Source organism: Hyaena hyaena, unplaced genomic scaffold (assembly GCF_003009895.1).
Source record: "Hyaena hyaena isolate Hyena2069 unplaced genomic scaffold, ASM300989v1 scaffold_16, whole genome shotgun sequence".
NCBI classification, from domain to species: domain Eukaryota; kingdom Metazoa; phylum Chordata; class Mammalia; order Carnivora; family Hyaenidae; genus Hyaena; species Hyaena hyaena.
This window is the reverse complement of record NW_024080650.1, coordinates 1,798,535-1,819,224: the sequence shown is the minus strand read 5'-3', so window position 1 is coordinate 1,819,224 and position 20,690 is coordinate 1,798,535. Positions and strand designations below refer to the sequence as shown.

General features: G+C 47.2%; 1 protein-coding gene across 2 annotated transcripts; it reads right to left on the bottom strand.

Moving 5' to 3' along the window:
• Positions 1–4,029: 4,029 nt before the first annotated feature.
• On the bottom strand, positions 4,030–19,535 carry LOC120226386 (prion protein). 2 transcript variants are annotated; one of them, XM_039224574.1, is made up of 3 exons: positions 19,437–19,535; positions 16,474–16,566; positions 4,030–6,407 (listed from the first exon to the last, which is right to left on the bottom strand). In XM_039224574.1, exon 3 carries the CDS (start codon positions 6,395–6,397, stop codon positions 5,624–5,626), a length of 774 nt encoding a protein of 257 aa, XP_039080505.1. In that variant the 5' UTR covers positions 6,398–6,407; positions 16,474–16,566; positions 19,437–19,535; the 3' UTR covers positions 4,030–5,623. The 2 variants fall into 2 exon arrangements, with proteins under 2 accessions (XP_039080505.1, XP_039080510.1); XM_039224579.1 differs by lacking the exon at positions 16,474–16,566 and having other exon boundaries at positions 19,437–19,504.
• Positions 19,536–20,690: the final 1,155 nt, after the last annotated feature.

Genomic DNA, 20,690 nt, shown 5'->3' with positions numbered 1-20,690 from the left:
CATTTCTTCACTGGGTTGTTTGTTTTTCAGGTGTGGAGTTTGGTGAGTCAGAGTAGGAGGAATTTTAGACCCAGCTTGCTCTTAGGATTGTCGACCCTTCCTCCAAGTTCCCCTTGGGGTCACCTAAGTCCCCTGGGCTGGAGCTCCACAGAAGACCAGGGGGCACCCTTCACAGAGGCCGTGAGCTGTGCACAGTGCCTCAGGCCTGGGACCTCTGAGCTGCCCCATTAAATATCATCACAAAGCAAAGCAAAGTGTTTCCACAATATACTTTGAGGAACACACTATTTGTGTGATCTTGGACAAGTGACAGAATGTCTCCCAGTGTCAGGTTTCTAAAACAGGATCTTTTGAAGATCAGATAAGGCCTTTTATGCCCAGTGCCATGCTCGAAGCTGTCCTGAAGTCTGAGAAAACACTAGAATCCAAAGGCGTACAGGCCAGGCTGGCATGTGCCAAGAGAGGAATTAAAAATCATAGTTACAGATCTTTCTCTCATTATAAAAGTAATATTTGGTCACTGTCAATTTCCTGAAAAGTATAAACATATAGAGAAAAATAAAAACTCACCTGTTACCTACCGCCCAGCAATAAGCACTTTAACATTAAGGCCTATGTATTTCTTGTTTTTTTTTCTGTGTATTTCTATATTTTATTTCTTTGTCTTATAAAAAATGGATAGGTTCTTATAGGTCTATACTCTGATTTTCACTTAAAATTGTATTATACACACTTATGTAACGAATAATTCTTCCGAAGCGTGATAGTTGCAGTGCAGTGGTCTGTTACACGGAAGCACTGTAATGTAAAAAAAAATAACAGTAACTCTGGTTCATCTTTATTATTATTTTAATGTTTGTTTTTGAGAGAGAGAGGGAGAGAGAGAGAGAAAGCGCAAGTGGGGGAGGGGCAGAGAGAGAGGGAGAAACAGAATCCGAAACAGCTCCAGGCTCTGAGCTGTCTGCATGGAGCCTGAGTCGGGGCTCAAACTCGTGAACCTAGGAACTGAACCGTGAGATGATGACCCAAACCAAAGTCAGATGCTTAACCGACTGAGCCCACCCAGGTGCCCGCACTATTATTTTTTTAATTGAATCGATGGGCCATCAGTGGTTCTGATCAAAGAAGCAAGTGTTGGCAGATTCCCTGGTCGAAGCAAAAAGCCTGCTGTCCTTTGACCGGTGGGGTCCTAGAGATGTGAGCATCTGCTAACGGGAAATATCTGTAGTGCCTGTCACTTTGTAGAAGCTCATCAGCAAGGGGCGTGGACATATGGTGTATTTGGCCCAATCACATGTGGGCACCTGGGAAAACAGAGCAGATGCCCGGGGCGGTAGGTTGGCCCGAAGCAGCAGCACTGCCAGTCCCGGCCTGTCTGAGAACTCAAAAACACTTACATGGCTTGGGGACATTTGTACAAACGAACGACTTTATTGCGAAATCCTTCACTGCTTTCACCTAGAAGCTCGCGGGAAGGGTTGCCTCTAACAGTTGCAGGCCCTGGAGGAAGAAAAGAGTCCCAAGGACAGACTTCAGCCCGTGGCGGCTCCCTTCTCTCTCCTCCTGCGTCCAGCCAGCACCTCATAGGGACCGCAGGTTCTTGGGTGGTCCACGTGTCCAAGTTCTTTCTGAGCTCCCTTCCCCCACAGCCACCTCTTGGACACTGAGGTGTGTACACCCGTGGTGTCCACCTGCGGAAGGTCGAGCAGCTAAGAGGATGGTATGAACCCTGGAAGCTGGTTGGTACCTTTGGTGGACAATTCCGACATCCTCAGTACTCGGAACCTAGTCTGGGAAAGAGGGGCAGTGGACTCTATGTGCAGGCCTAGAAGGGGACCCTTTAAAGTACACGGCCACAGCAGGGGCCCCAGCACCTCGGAGGGCTCATCCCTGTCCCACCTGGCAAGGCCACAGTCTGGAGTCCAGGGAAGCCCGGATTCTGGCTGCGATTAAGGCTCCCACTAGAGTGGGAAGCAATAGACCCAAATTCCCATCCAAAGGCAGAGGATACTTGTTTGGCCCAAACTTCCATCCAGAGGCAGAGGACACTTGTTTGGTCTCAGCCCAAGAGAGGGAGGTGGGGAAATGCAAGTTGACAAGTGACACTTCTCTAGGAGAACCCTCTCTGGGAGTAAAATGGTTTTTTTTTCTTTTTTCTTATTTTTAATTTATTTTTGAAAGACAGAGAGAGACAGAGTGAGCAGGAGAGGGTCAGAGAGAGAGGGAGACACAGGATTGGAAACAGGCTCCAGGCTCTGAGCTGGCTGTTAGCACAGAGCCCTACACGGGGCTCGAACCCACAAACCGTGAAGTCATGACCTGAGTTGAAGTCGGACACTTAACCAACTGAGCCACCCAGGCGCCCCTCCTCTCTGGGAGTTAGACTCAGTTACTTTAAGTCAGACATTTTCAAGTTGGCTTTTTCTTTCTTCTTCTCTTTAAATATTTATTTTTGAGGGGGAGGAGGGGCAGAGAGCGAAGGAGACACAATCCAAAGCAGGTTCCAGGCTCTGAGCTGTCGCTATAGAGTCCGATGGGGAGCTTGAACTCATGAACTGTAAGATCATGACCTGAGCCTAAATCGGAGGTTTAACTGCTGAGCCACCCAGGTGCCTGCCCCTCCTTTCTTTCTTTCTTTTTTTTTTTAATGTTTTTTTTTTTATTTCTAATTTCTAGGAGAGAGAGAGAGAGAGAGAGAGAGAGAGACAGTGTGAGCAGGGGAGGGTCAGAGAAAGAGGGAGACACAGAATTTGAAGCAGGCTCCAGGCTCTGAGCTGGCAGTCAGCACAGAGCCCGATGCGGGGCTCGAACCCACGAACTGCGAGACCATGACCTAAGCGAACGTCGGACGCTTAACCGACTAAGCCACCCAGGCGCCCCCTTTCTTCTGTGTTTTAAGAGAAAATTCTTTAGCAAAACTCACAGGAGTTGGGAAGTAACAGGAAGAAAATATGGGGCCCGAGGTACATGACATCACTGACTTTGGCCCTCTGAGTACCTATGCTGTGGACGTTTGAAGTCTTCTCAGTGGGCCACTCTTGAGAAACTATGATAATTAGGTTTACTTATTTATTTTAAAAAATGTGTTTTAACTACTTTGAATTTTTTTAATTATAATTTTTCAGTGTTTTTTTTTTTTAATTTTGTAATGATTTAGGAAAATGGCCAAAACTGAAAATAGTTCTAGAAATTTCTATGTTCAGGATTAAGTCTGAGGCTCACTGATGGATGAGTAATGCTTTTGAGATTTGTTTGTTCCCGTAGTTTTGTGAATGATGGGGTTCTGACATGCGGACTTGGGTCTTGCCATTTTTAACAAAGTTGATGCTCTGATCGCTACTGGATACTGGCATTTCCTAAGGTATTAACAGATACTGTGATTTCAACCACTGTCGCTTCTGTGAGTACTTCCTGCTCTTGGTAAACTACAGTTGCGGGAGAAAGGCCACCTAGGAAAATGGAGAGAAGCACAGGGCGGGTGCCTTACATTTGTGAAGAGGGCAGGAAACGAGTGTGGGACTTGAAGGGCTGTGACAAATGTGTGGCCTTTTAGACCAAAGGGGTTAAATTTCAGTCCAAAGGGAGTGACTGTCACTGGGGCTCCCAGGGCCTGGGAGATTTTATAAGCTGAGCCGGTGGGTGAGGGGTGTGCGTGGGGGGCAATGGAGTTGGTATCTGAGAGCTTGTTAAGTTCCAGTTTAGTCAAGAAAATCCTCTATTTCAAAGTCCAGGGCAGAAAAGAAGCTTCCAGAGTGCCAGGACTGCCTTCCTCTGCTGCAACAGTGCCTTTGGCATCTACCCAGCACCAAGCACACTTAAGATATTTGCGGGAATGATGAAAAGGCAGCAGGAGCCTCTGGCGTGTGACCCAAGTACAGGGGAGGGCAGAATGGTGAGCGGGCGCAGTGAACACTGGTCGCCACAGGGGCACAGGGACTGCAAGAGCCGCTTTGCTCCAGTTCATCCCCCCACCGTGATCCTGCCGACACAGGGCACGGTGGCCAACGTCACTGTCAACACCACAACACACTCACTTAGCTCCTGTTTAATTCTAGGCCAGATATCGAACATTTATACAATTTTTTATACAAGTGCATGCTAAGTTACAAATATAGAAAATATAAAGTACATGCATATTTCAAAGATCCACCGTGGATCTTCATACAAAACTATTCAGTGCACATGTAAGCCTGAGGACCACGCAAAAGGGTTTTCTACGTATTAAATACTTAGTACCTTACAAAAACAGGTAGTGCAATCGATCAGATAGATGTTAACTTCTCTAACCCAAATTTCTAAGTTTGTCATACACAATATACATAATAAATTTTTTTTTACATCAAATACCCGCACAGTGCAAGCCAGTAACATTGTAGGATGGTAATTTATCAGCTAGGTGACAATAATGAATGATCTAGACAATAATTTACCGTAAATAACAGTAACAGAATTCCTTTTTTCCACTCTGAATGGATATTACTGTCATCTGCCACCTAAGGTATTTTTGGGGGATGGCCTTCCATCCTTTGATTCCAAAGCTGGTTATAGAAACTAGAACTAATTTCTAGTTTCTGACATAATTCTGGCTTTTGACAAGTATGAGACACCAATGGAGAAATGCAAGCACTTCTTTTGTCTACTCATTTTCTTCATTACGTAATGCTCTGGGAGAAAACGGAATTTTCAAGCTGCACCTTCCTCTATGTCATCATTGTTCTGGTTCCCAAGTAAATGAACAAAGATTTGCCCTCAGTGTCCAGAAAGCGGTTCAATTTTTTACTGCCCTAATTCTCTATAGTTTACGTTATGAAAGAAAGGATGCCATGAGTGGGTGCTTTAAACGTCCAATATGGGAGCTCGCCTCCAAGGGCGCTTTTCCCAAGTGTTGGGTTTTTTTAGTATTTTCGTATTGTTGGTTAGGTTCATTCCCTGTGAAACCCTCCTCTGCCGAGGCCTGGTGCTGCTTGATACAATAGCTGCTGTGTAGCCCACGCTGCAAGATGCAAGATGCTGCCCCAGTTCTGTGCAGGCAGACACAGGGCACACGCTCTCTGGCGCACTGGGCCGGGGCCCAGGAGCTAAGTAAGGATCTCTGGTTTTGTTTTTTGAATGAGTATCATGTGGCCTCCTTCCAAATTTGGCAGAGATGCTCTTGGAACAGGGAAATGCAGTCAGGTTCTCTTAAAATGGGTAACAAAAATGTCCCCTATGAAATCACTGCTAAGATAGGGCATTAGACTACCAAGCTCCAGCTGGGGAAGGAGCCGGAGGTATTTAGGCGAAGGTATTTGATGGCGTTTTTGAGAACTGTTTTAGCCTCAATCTGCTGCACTAGAACCCCCCCCCCCCTAAAAAAAGCCCTAGATCAACCAATGATTATTATTTCTTGTTATTCCCAGCCCAGCACCAGCACCGGCCCATGAGGGGCTCCATCGCACCGGCTCGAATAAATAGCATCCTGGGTCTGCTCTACACTTCCGGGGGCCATCAGTGCCAAGGGGATTAGCCTATGGGTGACAGAGAGAAGCAGGAATGAGACACCACCACTAAAGGGCTATAGGTAGACACCCCCTCCCCCAACCTGTAAAAGAGGAAGAAGACAGAGAAGGCCGGAAGGCCCTCCTCAACCCACGATGAGGAGGACGAGGAGCGAGATGAGGAGGATGACGGGAGGCGGGGAGAGGAGGAAGGCGCTGGCCCCTCTTTGGTAGTAGGCCTCCGACTCTCTCTGGTACTGGGTGACGCACATCTGCTCCACTACGCGTTCCATTATCTTCATGTCGGTCTCCGTGAAGTTTTCCCCCTTGGTGGTGGTGGTGACCGTGTGCTGTCTGACCGTGATGTTGACGCAGTCGTGCACGAAGTTGTTCTGGCTGCTGTACTGATCCACTGGCTTGTAGTACACTTGGTTGGGGTAGCGGTCCATGTTTTGGCGGTAGTAGCGGTCCTCGTAGTCATTGCCAAAATGAATGAGGGGCCTGCTCATGGCGCTCCCCAGCATGTAGCCGCCGAGGCCCCCCACTACCGCCCCCGCCGCCGCGGCTCCGGCCATGTGCTTCATGTTGGTTTTCGGCTTACTGGGTTTGCCCCACTGACTGTGGGTGCCACCACCTTGACCCCAGCCACCTCCACCATGGGGCTGTCCCCAGCCGCCCCCATGGGGCTGACCCCAGCCGCCCCCGTGGGGCTGTCCCCAGCCGCCCCCGTGGGGCTGACCCCAGCTGCCCCCGCCCTGGGGTGGGTAGCGGTTGCCCCCGGGACTGCCCTGCCCTGGGTACCGGCTTCCCCCAGTGTTCCATCCTCCGCCGGGCTTTGGCCGCTTCTTGCAGAGGCCCACGTCACTCCACGTGGCCACAAACAGAACCAGGATCCAGCCGCCTATGTGGCCTTTCACCATGATGATTTATCTGCAAAATGAGAAGGGCGTCAGCGTCCCACGTTCCTGTCGGGTGCACAGGTGCTTGCTGCGCGATGCATGCGGCAGAGCAAGAGCGACTGCACGTTGCGCACAGAGGCTCTCCACTCCTCCTCTCCTCTGTGGCACTTATGACAAAAGTAATGTCAAAGAAAGCGTTAACACAGCTTTCTCCTTCTCCGAGGACAAATTTGTCCCTAAGATAATTTCTGGCTCTGTTTCCTGGAAACCTGATAAAGATGGAATGTTAGCAGTGCTGCTTATGGTAAAAATAACCTCTGATTGATAAAGTGCATCTGGTGAGTCTACCATAGCTTTGAGCATCCTAAGAGCAGTGACTACTGTAACCAGGCATGTCCCTTTGGGGACCCTGGAAGCAGTGCCTCTTTTCAGCTGTCACAAGGGACACTGGCTCCTGCGAGGTCTGGGGCTTCTACGCGAAGGGGAATTCTTTACCCGTCAAGGTGGGCCTCACTCCCTTGTTCCCAAGCAGTCACTTGTGGGGGCTGGGAGTGGAGGCAAGTCCCTGGCCGCTGTGTGGACTGCTATGAGGATCCTGGTGTGTCCCCTTCTGGAACCCTCTGAGAACTTGGTGTGACCCCTATGGAAGTCCTGTGAGTGAGGGAGACTCCCAGTTACGCTTTGCACTAATAACTTTGAAAATCGCTGTTTCCCGTCTTCTTTCATCTGTGGGAACGAATGTCAGCAGGGAGTGAGTCCAGTTTGCTACCCTCTCCTCGGGGGTGAGGGCAGCACCTGGCACCTTCTATAAAAAGAGCTGCTCAAAGCAGGGCAAAAATGGCCGTGTCCATAAAATTTGTGGACACTCAGTCACTGAATGAGTTTTAGTTCAGCATTGAACAGCTTATGAGTGACTTATTTTCTCCTAATTTTTGGTACAAAAGAAGCCTGTCTCACATAAAAGGACCAGCACAGTTTAGGACTAAACAAACCAAGTATGCTGGATAGTGATTTATGAGCCCTCTGCAGAATAAACGTTCATCCAACTAAAAATCTCCTTTCAGATTAAATATCTCATTTCCCCCGGGTGCTCAGTTCCAAGGGTGGAGAGCAAAGACACACAGACATGCAGAGGAAGGAGAATGAAGCAGTAAGTAAATGAATTCACATCTTGTTTATGCTTCTACTATCGTTACTGAAGATCTTGGTGGCCAGAAGTGAAGAGAAATACATTTGAAAGTCACAAGCCAAGTTCAACTGCTCAGATCATGCCAGATGGAATTTCTGGAGGCTCTTCTGGGTAGGGCCAGGGAGGCAGGGGCCTGAGACATGCCGGCTGGCCTTCTTGTGGCCTCAGCAAGCGTCCCTGGTGCCCAGTCTTCTCCAGGCCTGCTCCCCTGGGGTATTCTCCACTTGCCCACGGGCTCTAGCTCTCAGCCTCTGTGCCGCCCACACTTCTGTTCACACACCGCAGGGAACCGAACTAAGGGAGTGTTGCCCCAGTCAACAGCTCCCGATTTAATGGAGTTTTATGCCAACAACTACTTTATTCACCCCATGAGCCAAACCCAGCCAACACCCTGGAGTTACTCTTGAATTTCCTCTTTCTCACGGGACACAATGAATCTACCAGCAAATCTTATCAGCTCTATCTTGAAAATAAATCCTAAATCCCTAAACCATTCACATTTCCCAACATGACTTACTATCTCCTGGTCGGGGTCTTTCAACAGCCTCCAACCAGCCTCCCCGCCCCCAGCTGTGTGTTCTCTACTCAGCAGCCCAGAGGCTCACACAACTTTTTCTTTTCTTTTCTTTTCTTTTCTTTTTTTTTTAATGTTTTTTATTTATTTCTAGGAGAGAGAGAGAGAGACAGCGTGAGCAGGGGAGGGTCAGAGAGAGAGGGAGTCACAGACTGAAACAGGCTCCAGGCTCCGAGCTGGCAGTCAGCACAGAGCCCGACGCGAGGCTCGAACCCACGAACCGCGAGATCACGACCCAAGCGAAAGTCGGACGCTTAACCGACTAAGCCACCCAGGCGCCCCTCACACAACCTTTTCTAATGTAGCTCACACCATGCCTCTTCCCTTCCCCCTCAGGGAGTACTCCTTCATGCTCAGGGTAAGATCGCAAGTCCTGACCATGCCAGCTGAGCCCCACATGGCCTGCCTCCGGCTGCCTGCCCTTCCAGCCTCCTCCTGCTCCCTAAACTCGATAAGCACTTTCCCATCTTGGGGCCTTTACACTTGCTGCTCCTGGGGCCTGGAAGGTTCTCTCTCCAGTTATTCATATGGCTCAAGTCTGCTCTAATGTCACCTCTGCAGGGCTGAGCTACTCTACCTAAGTCAGCACCCGCATCCTATCCCCTTATCCTGATTCTTTTTTTTTTTTTTTTGACAGAGAGCGAGAGAGCGTGCACACAGGAGAGGGGCAGAGGGAGGGAGAGAGAGGGGGAGACAAAGAACCTCAAGCAGGCTCTATACTCAGCAAGTAGCCCAACGTGGGGCTCAATTCCATGACTGTGAGATCATGACCTGAACCAAAATCATGAGTCAGACCCTCAAATGACTGAGGCACCCAGGCGCCCCTCCTGCTTCATTTTTCTCCAGAGCAGGGATGCCTACTTGATGTCTAAGATTATTTGCTTCCTGTTCACCTTCTCCACGGGAGTGCAGGCCACCCCAGGGCAGGAGTTTTTTTTGTTCACAAATGGGCCCCTAGTGCCTAAATGCAGTGCCTGGCGTACACAATAAATGCTGAATGAAGGAAAGAGTGTGGACACATCTGTTATAAAGCGTAAGAAATAACCAAACTAAAAATTAAATTGTTGCAAGAGTGAACCATGTTTATGCATTTTCAGAACACTCTTTTCTGCAATGGCGAGCTGTCTGACATCTACGATCCACTTACATAAATGTTGACCTCACGCGCCATTCACCACGGTAGACTCCGGCTGGATGGCGATGTTAGCTATAATGGTCGCGGCAGGAGGAAGAACAGGTAGCAAGGGGGGTAACACGGAGACTGGCTTTGAACGTGTCCTGTCCACGACTGTAAGAGTCACAGCTCTATGTGAGCAGACAGTGACACCACATAGAAAAGGAGACATGGAGAGGGACTCGTCCTCTGGAGGCCGGGCATGGGAGGTGGAAGGGGGCACAGAGCAGAGTGGAGACAGGCAGTGAGAGAGAGTTTCAGCAGGACTGGGGGCCGCAGGTGGCTTCATGGAAGTGGGGCCTTCATGTGCTGTAGAGGGGCAGGTGGGGTCAGGCCAGAAAGGGCCTCATCAGCAAGGGGAGTAGACATCCCCGACTTCCCTGGGACAGTTTACACTCGTTGTTTCTGGTGCTAATATTAAGAGAATCCCCTTCATTCTCAAGAGTGTCCCAGTATGTTAACATAGGCAGCCTAATTATAGGCATATTAGGTTGTCTGAACTTGATTCTGGAAGTCCTAGGGAGCCAGTGAAGAGTTCTGGGTTCTCCCTGCGAAAGAATATTGTAGAGAATGGACTAGGGTCTGTGTGTGTGTGTGTGTGTGTGTGTGTGTGTGTGTGTGTGTGAGAGAGAGAGAGAGAGAGAGAGAGAGAGAGAGAGAGAGAGAGAGCGTGTACACAGGGAAACTAGTTTCAAGGCTATTGCAGTGACGGAGGTAAAAGATGGCGGTCTTGCCAGGGAAGGAGATGGTCTCCTTCCATGGATGGTCTGAGTTAGCGGGCAGCTTCTGGAGGACTTGGTGTTGAATGTGAAGGATGAGAGCCTGGAAGAGTCAAAGTGGCACCCGGGTTTCCGGACTGCACCACTGCATGGCCAGAACACAGAAATGTGGAGCAGGTCTCGCGGGAGGAAAATGAGGGACTTGGACTTCGCAACGCTCTTACCAAGCTGTGTGGGCCACAGGCACGTGCTGCAGCTCAGTGCTTTATTAAAGGCAAATACTTTACACTACGCTAATCACAGAGTATCTGAGGACAAGATCATTTTGAGATCAGGACCAGTTGAGAACAATGAAAGCACCATTTGGTTATGAAAAGTTATTAAAAATAGCAGTACAGTTTGAAGTATCGAACCATTTCTAAAGCGAAGTGGGACTCAAAATTTACAGGAGACCTTGGAGAGTCTCTTTCTGTTTGTGATAAAATTGAGAAGATCTTCTATTTAATCTAGTGGTTTAATGCAAACCACTCACTTGACAAATGATGCTACCAACATTCAGAGAAGTTAGGGGACAATAGCCATGATGACAGTGCCAGTTGGTGAACTTGCTGGGGACGGAGACTGGGATTCTGAGTCCCTGGCTGGGCTAGGACACTATTTCTATAAGATACTCTCTCTGTGAATGGGCAGGTTGTGGCCCAGTCCTTGGTACATTTCAAGACATTAAGTATTTGTCAAAGGTCAATTGCTCTTTATCGCTTAAAAAAAAAATACTCTCAGCAGACTAGGAATAGGAGAAAACTCCCCTAACCTGATAAATGTTACATAACAAAGCCAGTAAACACACTTAGTGGATAGCCTCTGAAGGCATTTCTGTCAAGATCAGAAATAAGACAAGGATGTCCATCATCACAGTACTGAGGGTCCTGTTCAATGCCACGTGCAGAGACAAAGAAGCAGTAGGGGCAAGAAATGTGAGGAGAGCTAGCTGTCAATTATCTGCAATCAAGGCAATCACACAACAGAAAACCCAACAGACTCATCAGAAATGACACAAGACCTAGTAATAGAGTTCAGCAAGGCTGTGGGATACAAGACTGGCCTACAAAAATCTCTACACCAGTAATGGTCGACTAGAAAAAAAAATTAAGAAATAAGAAAATCATAATATAGCAAAACCAAACTGTAAAATATCCAGGAACAGACTTCACTGAGAAAAAATAAGACTGGGGAAACAATTTTTTTTAACTCCAATAAAGAACACTGAAGATGACCTGTAAAAATGGAAAGGTATTCATGGCTTTGACTGGGATGACCTTGTATTAGAAAGATGTCTGTCAATGACCCCTAAGTGAACCTATAATTTCAACCAAGTGCCAATCCAAAGTCTACCTGGATTTTTTTAAGGAGTTCAATAAACTTACAAGGTGAAAGAATGTCCATGAATAGCAAACTCCACCTTAAAAAGGAATGGAAAAGAGAAGGGAATCTATTGCTTCAGATATTAAATCCTACTACAAAGCCATAGCAGTAGAGACCACACAGTAGGAGTCTGGAAACAAGCCAATAGACCAATGAGAATAGAAGATAAGCCCTTGAATATACACTTTAGCAGGGACTTGATGTACAATACAGCAAGCACCACAAATCGGTGGCGAAAGGAAGGTTACTTAGCAGAAGCTTCTGGGAAACCGAAGAAAAACAAAATTGGATCCCTAACACCTGGAAGGGCAGACTCTAGATGGAATACAGACCTACCTATGAAAGGTAAGAGTTGGTCATTGGAAGAAGAAGAGACAGGGGTGCCTGGGTGGCCCAGTCAGTTAAGTGTCGAACTTTGTCTCAGGTCACGATCTCATGCTTGGTGAGTTCAAGTGCGGTGAGTCTGCTTGGGATTCTTTCTCTCTCTCTCTCTCTCTCTCTCTCTTTCCTTCTCTTTCTCTGCCCCTCTCCTATACTTACTCTCTCTCTCTCTCAAAATTAAAAAAACTTAAAAAAAAGAAAAAGACAAAGCACACGCAGGGGAGGGGCAGAGAGAGAGGGAAATGCAGAATCCGAAGCAGCTTCAGGCTCCAAGCTGTCAGCACAGAGCCTGATATGGGGCTTGAACTCATGAACTGTGAGATTATGACCTGAGCCGAAGTCAGAAACCCAAATGACTGCGCCACCCAGGTGCACCATGGAAGGACTTTTTCAACAAAAAGCACACACCAAGAGTAAGAATCTTAGGACGCCAAAGTTAAGGATTCTTGTTTAATGCTATGAACAACACTATGGACAAAATTAAGAAAAGGAATAAATAATGGTAAAAAAAAAAAAAAAAAAACATTCATAGTATTTAAGACCAACAGAATCTAGAACATTTCTAGAACCTACAAGGAATTCTTGCAAAGCAGTAAGAGACAGTAATTCCAATAGACAACAGGGCCACACGATATAAAAACTGATAATTTATAAAAGAGGGGAAGCCCAAAGGGCATGAAAAGATATTCAAAATCATTAAGAATCAGATAAAATGGGACCCAAGAAAAAGTCACTTACACTTAACACTTTAGCCAAAAAGAAAAAAATTACCAAATCAAACTAAACCCACAAATGAGTTGGACAAAGCCAAGAAGGCAGGGGTGGGGAATAAAGGAACCCATGTGATGATCAAAGGAGCGTAGGTGGTATAACCGAACAGAAAGAATGAAAGTAAATCATACTCAACTCAAAAACGAAGAAAACAGAAAATTTCAAAATAAAACATCATAGTTATAAAGAAACAAGAGATGAAATTAGAACTTAACAAAACCCAGAAACATGAGGAATTTCTTTTCTTTTCTTTTTTTTTTTTTTTTTGAGGGGGAGAGAGGGTGCAACTGAGCGAGGGGCAGAGAGAGACCGACTCCCATGATCGGCAGTCCCAAAAGGGGCAGAGAGGGAGACAGAAGGCACATGTGAGCAAGAGGCAGAGAGAGAAAGAGAAAGAATCCCATGAGGGACAGTCCCATGAGGAGTAGAGAGAGAAAAAGGGAGGGGAGGGGGAAGGGAAAAAGGGGAAGAAAGAGAAAGGAGCAGGGCTCACCCGAAGCAGGGCTCAAACTTCTGAACCGTGAGATCATGACCTGAGCTGAAGTCAGATGCTCAACCAACTGAGCCACCCAGGAAGCCCCAGGGAACTTCTAAATAAAATCGAGTGACTTGAAAATGTAATACAAACACCACTACACAGTGCCACATGGGGAATGGAAAAGGCAAAATCACCTTAGAAAAGGAAGGCTTTTAGGGGCACCTGGGTGGCTCAGTTGGCTAAGTGTCTGATTTCAGCTCGGGTCATGATCTCATGGTTCGTGGGTTTGAGCCCTGCATTGGACTCTGTGCTAACAGATCACAGCCCGAAGCCTGCTTTGGATTCTTTGTCTCCCTCTCTCTCTGCCTCTCCCTACTCAAGCTCTGCCTCTCTCTGTCTCTCAAAAATAAACATTGAAAAAAATTTTTTTAAAAAGGGGAAGGTTTCAAAAGGGTAACAACCTTCTATATGCAACTGTGTTTCATGAATTAAAAATCTGTGGAATGGATTGCCTTTCTGTTAAAATATAAATTACAAATATCGACTTTAGAATTAATTCAACCAACTGGTATGGGCCAGTTTTTAAATAAATAGAAAACTTGAACTGACCACTAACCATAAGAAAACTGAAGGACAAAGTTTCAAAAATTACATATTATAATATTTACAATCCAACAACTTATTGATTCATTCAACAAATTTTTTTGAAGTTTATTTATTTATTTTGAGAAAGAGAGATTGGGGGAGGGGCAGAAAGCGAGGGAGAGAGAATCCCAACATGGGGCTCAATTTCACCAACTGTGAGATCATGACCTGATCGAAATCAATGAGATCACGACTTGAAGCCAAATCAAGAGATGGACACTTGCTCCGACTGGGCTACCCAGGCACGCCTCGTTCGACAAATATTTAAGTGTTTTCTAAGGTTCTAGCTTTCTGCTGGTGGCTGGAGACACAGTGGTAAGATATTTAGCTTGATGGGTGATATCATCTACTGGAATGGGGGAAGCTGGTGGTGAGCCCTGCTTGGAGAGAAACTGAGAGCTATAATTTGGACACACGAACTCGGCAACATCTTTGAGACGTTCAGTGCAGGCAGTTGTTTTAAGAATCTGGAGCTCAGCAGAGAGAAGTGTTAGCACATCTTTCACCTGAGAAGTGGCGGCTATAGCCAAGGACTGATAAAGGGCCGAGACTGGCACCTCAGCATTTCCAGTGTAGGGCTCGTGCCCTTCGTCACCCAGCCTCCACCAGTATGGGTGCCAAAATCCAACAGAAAACACTGCCAAACTGATTTTAGCAGTTTAGTAAAAGAAGAATACACTATGACCAATAAGGATTATTTTAGGAATTCAAGGATGGCTCAAAATCAGGAAATCTATTAATAGGTTAAGGAAACAAAACTGTAAGATTCTCTGCAGATATTGAAAAGTTTTCAATTAAAATCAGCCTCCATTCTTATTTTTAAAAAGGGGCGGTGGCGCCTGGGTGGCTCAGTTGGTTAAGTATCTGACTCTTGATTTCAGTTCAGGTCATGATCTCAAGGTTTGTGAGATCGATCAAGCTGCACTGGGCTTTTTGCTGACAGCATGGAGCCTGCTTGGGATTCTCCTTCTCCATCTCTCTCTGTCCCTCTGCGCCACACCCCACCCAAATAAATAAATAAACATTAAAATAAGTAACCTCATGTGGGATTGGTGCATGAGCAAATGGCAAAGCAATGGAACTCGAGAGAAGGTACATAAAAGATCCATGGATCACCCCATTTATACAGGGGGCTGAGAGAGTCAGAGCTGGTAGGAATTAGCCTAACGGTCACGTGCCAGGGGCCAAACTTGTAATACTTAGAACATGTGATAACTTGAAACTTAACAGCTTACACTGGGGAGTGGCACCAGCTTCCCCCACCCCCACAGTCCCCGGGGAAATCCCCCACCGAAAAGTGCAAAGTAGAACCTTGTCAGATTCTCATCTTTTTGAGGTCACTGTGCCTTAAAGAATCTGATACAGACTCGACAAAATTTTGTAGAAACACTTTGGGATGTAGGGTTTCATGGGTACCTGAGGCCCAGGCCTGGACTGAACAGGACAAAGGACCCCCAACCTGGCCTATCATCAGAAGTGCCTGAAGAGCTTTTTAAATTTTTTTAAAACTTTTCTTACAGTTTATTTATTTTATTTATTTTGAGTGTGTGTGTGTGCGTGCACGTGCATGCAAGTCAGGGAAGGGCAGACAGAGAGGGACAGAGAGAATCGTAAGCAGGCTCCACGCTGCCAGCACAGAGCCTGGCGCGGGGCTCGAGATCATGACCTGAGCCAAAATCAAGAAATCAAGAGTCAGAGGCTTAACCGCTTAACCGACTGAGCCACTCAGGCATCCCCTGCAGAGTTTTTAGCAAGCAACACTGTGGGAGCCTATCCCAGGCCCAGAGCGGCAGTGTCGAGATGGGATGTGGGGATTTATTAAAGCTTCCCAGGGGAACTGCACTCCCAATCAGGCTTCAGAACTAGGTCCACAGGAGCACAGCACTGAAGCACATTTATAATGCTTTTCGTGAAGGGGCACGTTTCCCTGGAAGCAACATGACTGAAGAAGGATGAACAAATGGGAAAAAAAAATAAAATGCTCCCACCGCAAGCCCTGCTACACACACTGCACTGAGGATTATTTTCCAGTGCGGCACTGGCACTGGGTTCGGTGCCGCGGCACTCTGAATGTTTAATACACGGCCGTTCACAGCTGATACAGTTGCCTTAGAAGAGGAAATAAGATCCAAAAGCGAGAATGGAAGAGGTAAGGTCAAACTACAGCTTAGAAAACCTTTCATCTCATAAACCTTTTGTCAGGCTGGCTGATAGTCACCTTCAGTGTTCATTTGGTGCAGAGACATTTGTTATGTGATGGTTTTACTATATTAAAAAAATTTTTAAATGTGTATTTATTTTTGAGAGACAGAGAGACAGAGTGCAAGCGGGGGAGGGGCAGAGAGAGAGAGGGAGGCACAGAATCCGAAGCAGGCTCCAAGCTCTCCCTGTCAACATAGAGCCGGATGCGGGGGCTTGAACCCACCAACCGTGAGATCATCACCTGAGCTGAAGTCAGTCACTTAACGGACTGAGCCACCCAGGCGCCCCTACTATATTATTTTTTAAATGGCTGCTTTCTTACATCATCCAGCATGATTGCAGATAAAACGATAACCCTTTTCTCTGCAAAATCAAGCTGGTTTTCCAAGGAAGGATGATGCAATCAGTAGGAGTTAAATATATAGACCCAAAGGGCCTCCAGAGTAGGGACGGTGATCACAGCCTTTCCAGACCCTTATTTTCTATGACAGTTGGACACTTTCAAACTTCAGAAGACGAAAGAGACTCCACAGGGTACATACATCTGTTGTGGCTCAGCTGAGCTGGGTTTGCGCCTCTGACTGGATGCTTCGGCTTGGCTGAAATGATTCAGTTTTCAAATATATTCAGGAGTCCTTAAAATAACAAAAAAAGAGAAAACTAGAATTGATAAATAAGTTTAAGAACTGATTCCTTAAAAGAAAAACCTAATACATAAATTGCTGAACTAACCTACTTAAGGAAAAAAATGAGACAATATTTGAAAAAAAGAAATGGGGTCATTTTAAAAAGCAGCAAACAGCAGCGCCTCGGTGGCTCAGTCAGTTGAGCGTCTGACTTCGGCTCAGGTCATGATCTTGAGGTTCGTGAGTTCCAGACCCACATCGGGCTCTGTGCTGACAGCTCAGAGCCTGGAGCCTGCTTCGGATTCTGTGTTTCCCTCTCTCTGTCCCTCCCCTACTTGCGCTGTCTCTCTCTCTCAAAAATAAAATTTAAAAAATAAATAAATAAATAAAAAGCAGCAAACAGGACACTGAGCTTTCCCTCCACACACAGAAAACTGTGGGTCTGTATCATTTTAAAAATTGAGACATGTGGGACCAATTTAAAACACTGAATTATTGGGACACCTGGGTGGCTCAGTTGGTTAAGCGTCCGACTTCGGCTCAGGTCATGATCTCACAGTTCGTGGGTTCGAGCCCCGCATCAGGCTCTGTGCTGACAGCTAGCTCAGAGTCTGGAGCCTGTTTCGGATTCTGTATCTCCCTCTCTCTCTGACCCTCCCCTGCTCACGCTGTCTGTCTCTCTCAGAAATAAATAAAACATAAAAAAAAATTAAAAAAAAAAATAAAACACTGCATTATTTAGTAAAAGCAAATACTAACAAAAAAGATCATTAACATCACCTCTAACTTCTATTAAAATGTCCATGTTTTGGTGCTTTTACTTTCAGATGTTCCCCATATGTATCACATTTGAGTAAATAGTTTAGAAACCTGCACTTTGACTTGTCAGTTTCCCCCCCACTATCAGAGGCTCCAAAATCATGACTTTTGACGGTTACATAATGCTCCTTCTAGTTAATGCGCCATGATTTTCTGAGCTACTGCCCTGCTGTTGTACATGTAGGTTGTTTCCCAATTGGTTCTAATTTTAGATCATCCTGCACCAATATGTGCCTGCATAGGGCTTTTTTTTTCTTGTTTGTTTGTCTCTTCCATTGCAGGTAAATTCCCAGGAATAGGGTTTCTGGGTCACCATATTTAACTTCTTAATGAAAGCACTGCCAGATTGTTTTACAAAAAGTCTGCAGTAATTCACAACAGCCCCAGAGGGGTGTGAATAGGAAAAGAATAACGATATATATACACGAAGGGTCAGTTTCACATAAAGTTAATCTTGGCAACAAACTCTGGAAGCAGGTATCATTTCCTCTGCTTTATGAATGGACCAGAGGAGGATTACAAAATTAGGTGACCCTCCAAACTCCAGAATTTGGGAGAAGCGCCATCTTTCTAACTCCAAAGCTTTGCCACATCCTCAGAAAACTGAGTATAAGTTTCATGGCAGTTTTCTTTCTTTCTTTTTTTAATTTAATCTTTATACCTAAAGTGGGGTTACAACTCACAACTCCAAGATCAAGAGTCACATGCGCTACTGACTGAGCCAGCCAGGCGCCCCCTCATGGCAACTTTTTAGGGGTTACTGTAATTATTACTGTTATTGTTTTTGTTCATTTCGTAGATGTAAAATGATAACCCAGACTTGCATTTTATTGTGTAAATCATTCATCATTCCACCGTGTATCTATGATAATCTTGACATCTTCCTTTCACAAATATGAAAGCCGTGTGTCAGATACAAACAAAATCCAAATCACATCCTAGCTCTGTTTTCTTTCCCTTTCCAGCTAGTTCTTTTTAAGAGCTCCCGGTTAAATTGTAGGTTAAAGCGTTCCTTAATTGGTGATTTTTCTATCTCTCCTTAAAATCTGAAAGAGTTCTTCATTTTTCCAGATGTCTGACCTTTTTATTCAATTTTCTGTTCCTTTTTTTTTTTTTTTTTTTTTGGTAATTTGATTTGTAAAAATCTTTAATCGTATTCCACCTGGAGTTTTTCGCAAGGAAAGGGGAAACATCTCCAGATGTTCTGCATGTGGGGAAGTGTTTATTAAATCGTGATGCTCTGAATTAAAGAAAAATACGCAGCCATGAAGATAGTCACAATCAAGACAGGAGCCGTGTGTCCCCGGCCACTCCAGGCCCCGAGACGCTCGAGCTGGGCCCACCCAGGCCCCACCCCGCGGAGGGCCCCGCCCACGCCCTCCCGCTTCTGCCCTCGCAGTTCGGAGGGCTGTACAGGTAGGGCCGCCTCTTGGAAGGACGTCGCCGGCGAAGGGGGCCCCCAGGCGCCCGGACTCCCCTCCAGCAGAGGCTCTGGCTCCGGGTTGGCGCCCGCTCCCCCACCCCCACTCCGCGCACCCTGGGGCGTCGGGTGGGGCCAAGCCCGGCGAAAGGCGTCCCGGGCTCTGCCTGCCCGCGGGGAGGGCGACCCAATGGCAGCGGCCCGGAGCCCCGCGACCCTCTGGCGCCTCTGCCCGGAGCCGTTAGGCGGGCCTTCTTGGGTACCCCAGGCGCGTTTGCGCCGGGTGACCGCCACCACTTCGCCGCACCTTCGGCCCCTCCGGCCGCGGACACGCTGCTCGGAGCAGGACTAGACATCGTGTCACACCGTCATCCCTCCCTAGGGGGGCCCTGCTAGCCGCCCCCAGACCCAACCAGAAAAGCAAAACCAGGCGGCGTCACCCGAAAACCCACGAGCAGCCTGGGGCAGGCCGGACGTGTCCCGCGCCCGCAGAAAAGCCCACTTCCGCTCGCGGTCAAGGTCTGCCCCCGCCCCCAAGGCCCCGGGTTCTCGCTCTCGGGCTCCGCAGCGCCCCCGCCGCGCCCCAGTGCTCCGGACCCCCGCCCCCGCCGGGAGTCGACCAGGCGACCCGTCTGTTTACCTGTCTCGGTTGCACGGGAGAAGCTCGCAGCACCGCGGATGTCAGCGACTGGCGCGGAGGCTGGCGACGCGCACCGCCCAGGACGACGGCAGGGGGCGGGGAAGGGGGCGGCGGCGCTCGCGAGCGGAGGTCGGCGCGTGGACCAATGACCGCGCGGCCTCAGGCGCGCTCCCGGCGACGCGGGCGGGCGGCGGGGGGTTACGCCCGGAGGTGCGGGCCTGCCGAGCGTTCCCGAGAGTCTGAGTCTCCCGGAAAGGCGTGTTGGGATTCGCTTAAACGCTTGCCACCGGGCTGATACCACCTCCTGGTGTCATCGCTCCCTGACGTTGCTCATTGACTGTAAAAATCATCTCTAAAAAGAAATTAGGCCTCAAGCCCCAACTCCCCCGTTACATAATGGAGAGAATGAGACGTTAGGGAATGAGAAAGCAATTTCTGGAACTTCGGTAGCCAGGAATTTCTAAAGAGGAAAACATTTTGCTACCTTGGATTGAGGCCGGTTTTATGAATTTTCGCGTACATTCTTAAATTTTGAGGCCTAGGAAGAACCCTGGCTGTCACCGGTTATTTCATGTGCTCAGTCTCTGTTGCTTATTTGATGCAAGAGAAGAGACTGAGATTATGACCCTCAGAGGAAAATGTACACCATTGAACAAGTCCACTCACATCGCTTGTGGTAAACAGAATGTGCGTTCTCGCTCATCATTCCTGCTAAGAAATGAGAGGTTTGTCTCATGTAAAAGATGGTCAGGGATGAAGTGAAAGAAGGATGGGAATTAAGATTTGGGGAACCATCTAAATTATAATCCCAAATTGGGTCACTTTTAAAGTGAAATGGCACCAGTATTAATTAAGCAGGTCGGTAGACATAAACCAAGACTATCCTGGGAAAAATGGGACATCTAGCCCCCTTCTTAAGGGCAGGAGGCTCCCCTAAGTTTGTAAGAAAAGAGGTTTTAAAACATCGAGACACCCATTGGAAACGGGGTTTGGACTACATACCCCTACCCCAGGTGGATCACTCAAGTGGGAGGGTTCAAGTGGGCAGAAAGGGAGAAGCCAGAGAGTATAGGGAGGTGAAACAATACCACGTGCTGTTTATGTGAATGGGTGAGGTTTCTGTGAATGTGGGTGGGCATTTGAAAGATTAGCTGGGAAGGGTAAATGATAGGTCTGGAAAACATGGATGGCCATCTCCTGGGATGATTCAGTAATAGAGAGACCTGGATTAGGGCCAGTAAGAAAAGAACATTA

Bases quoted from the DNA above. Each gene is read 5' to 3' on its own strand.
- LOC120226386 (XM_039224574.1), bottom strand. From the start codon at position 6,397: ATGGTGAAAGGCCACATAGGCGGCTGGATCCTGGTTCTGTTTGTGGCC.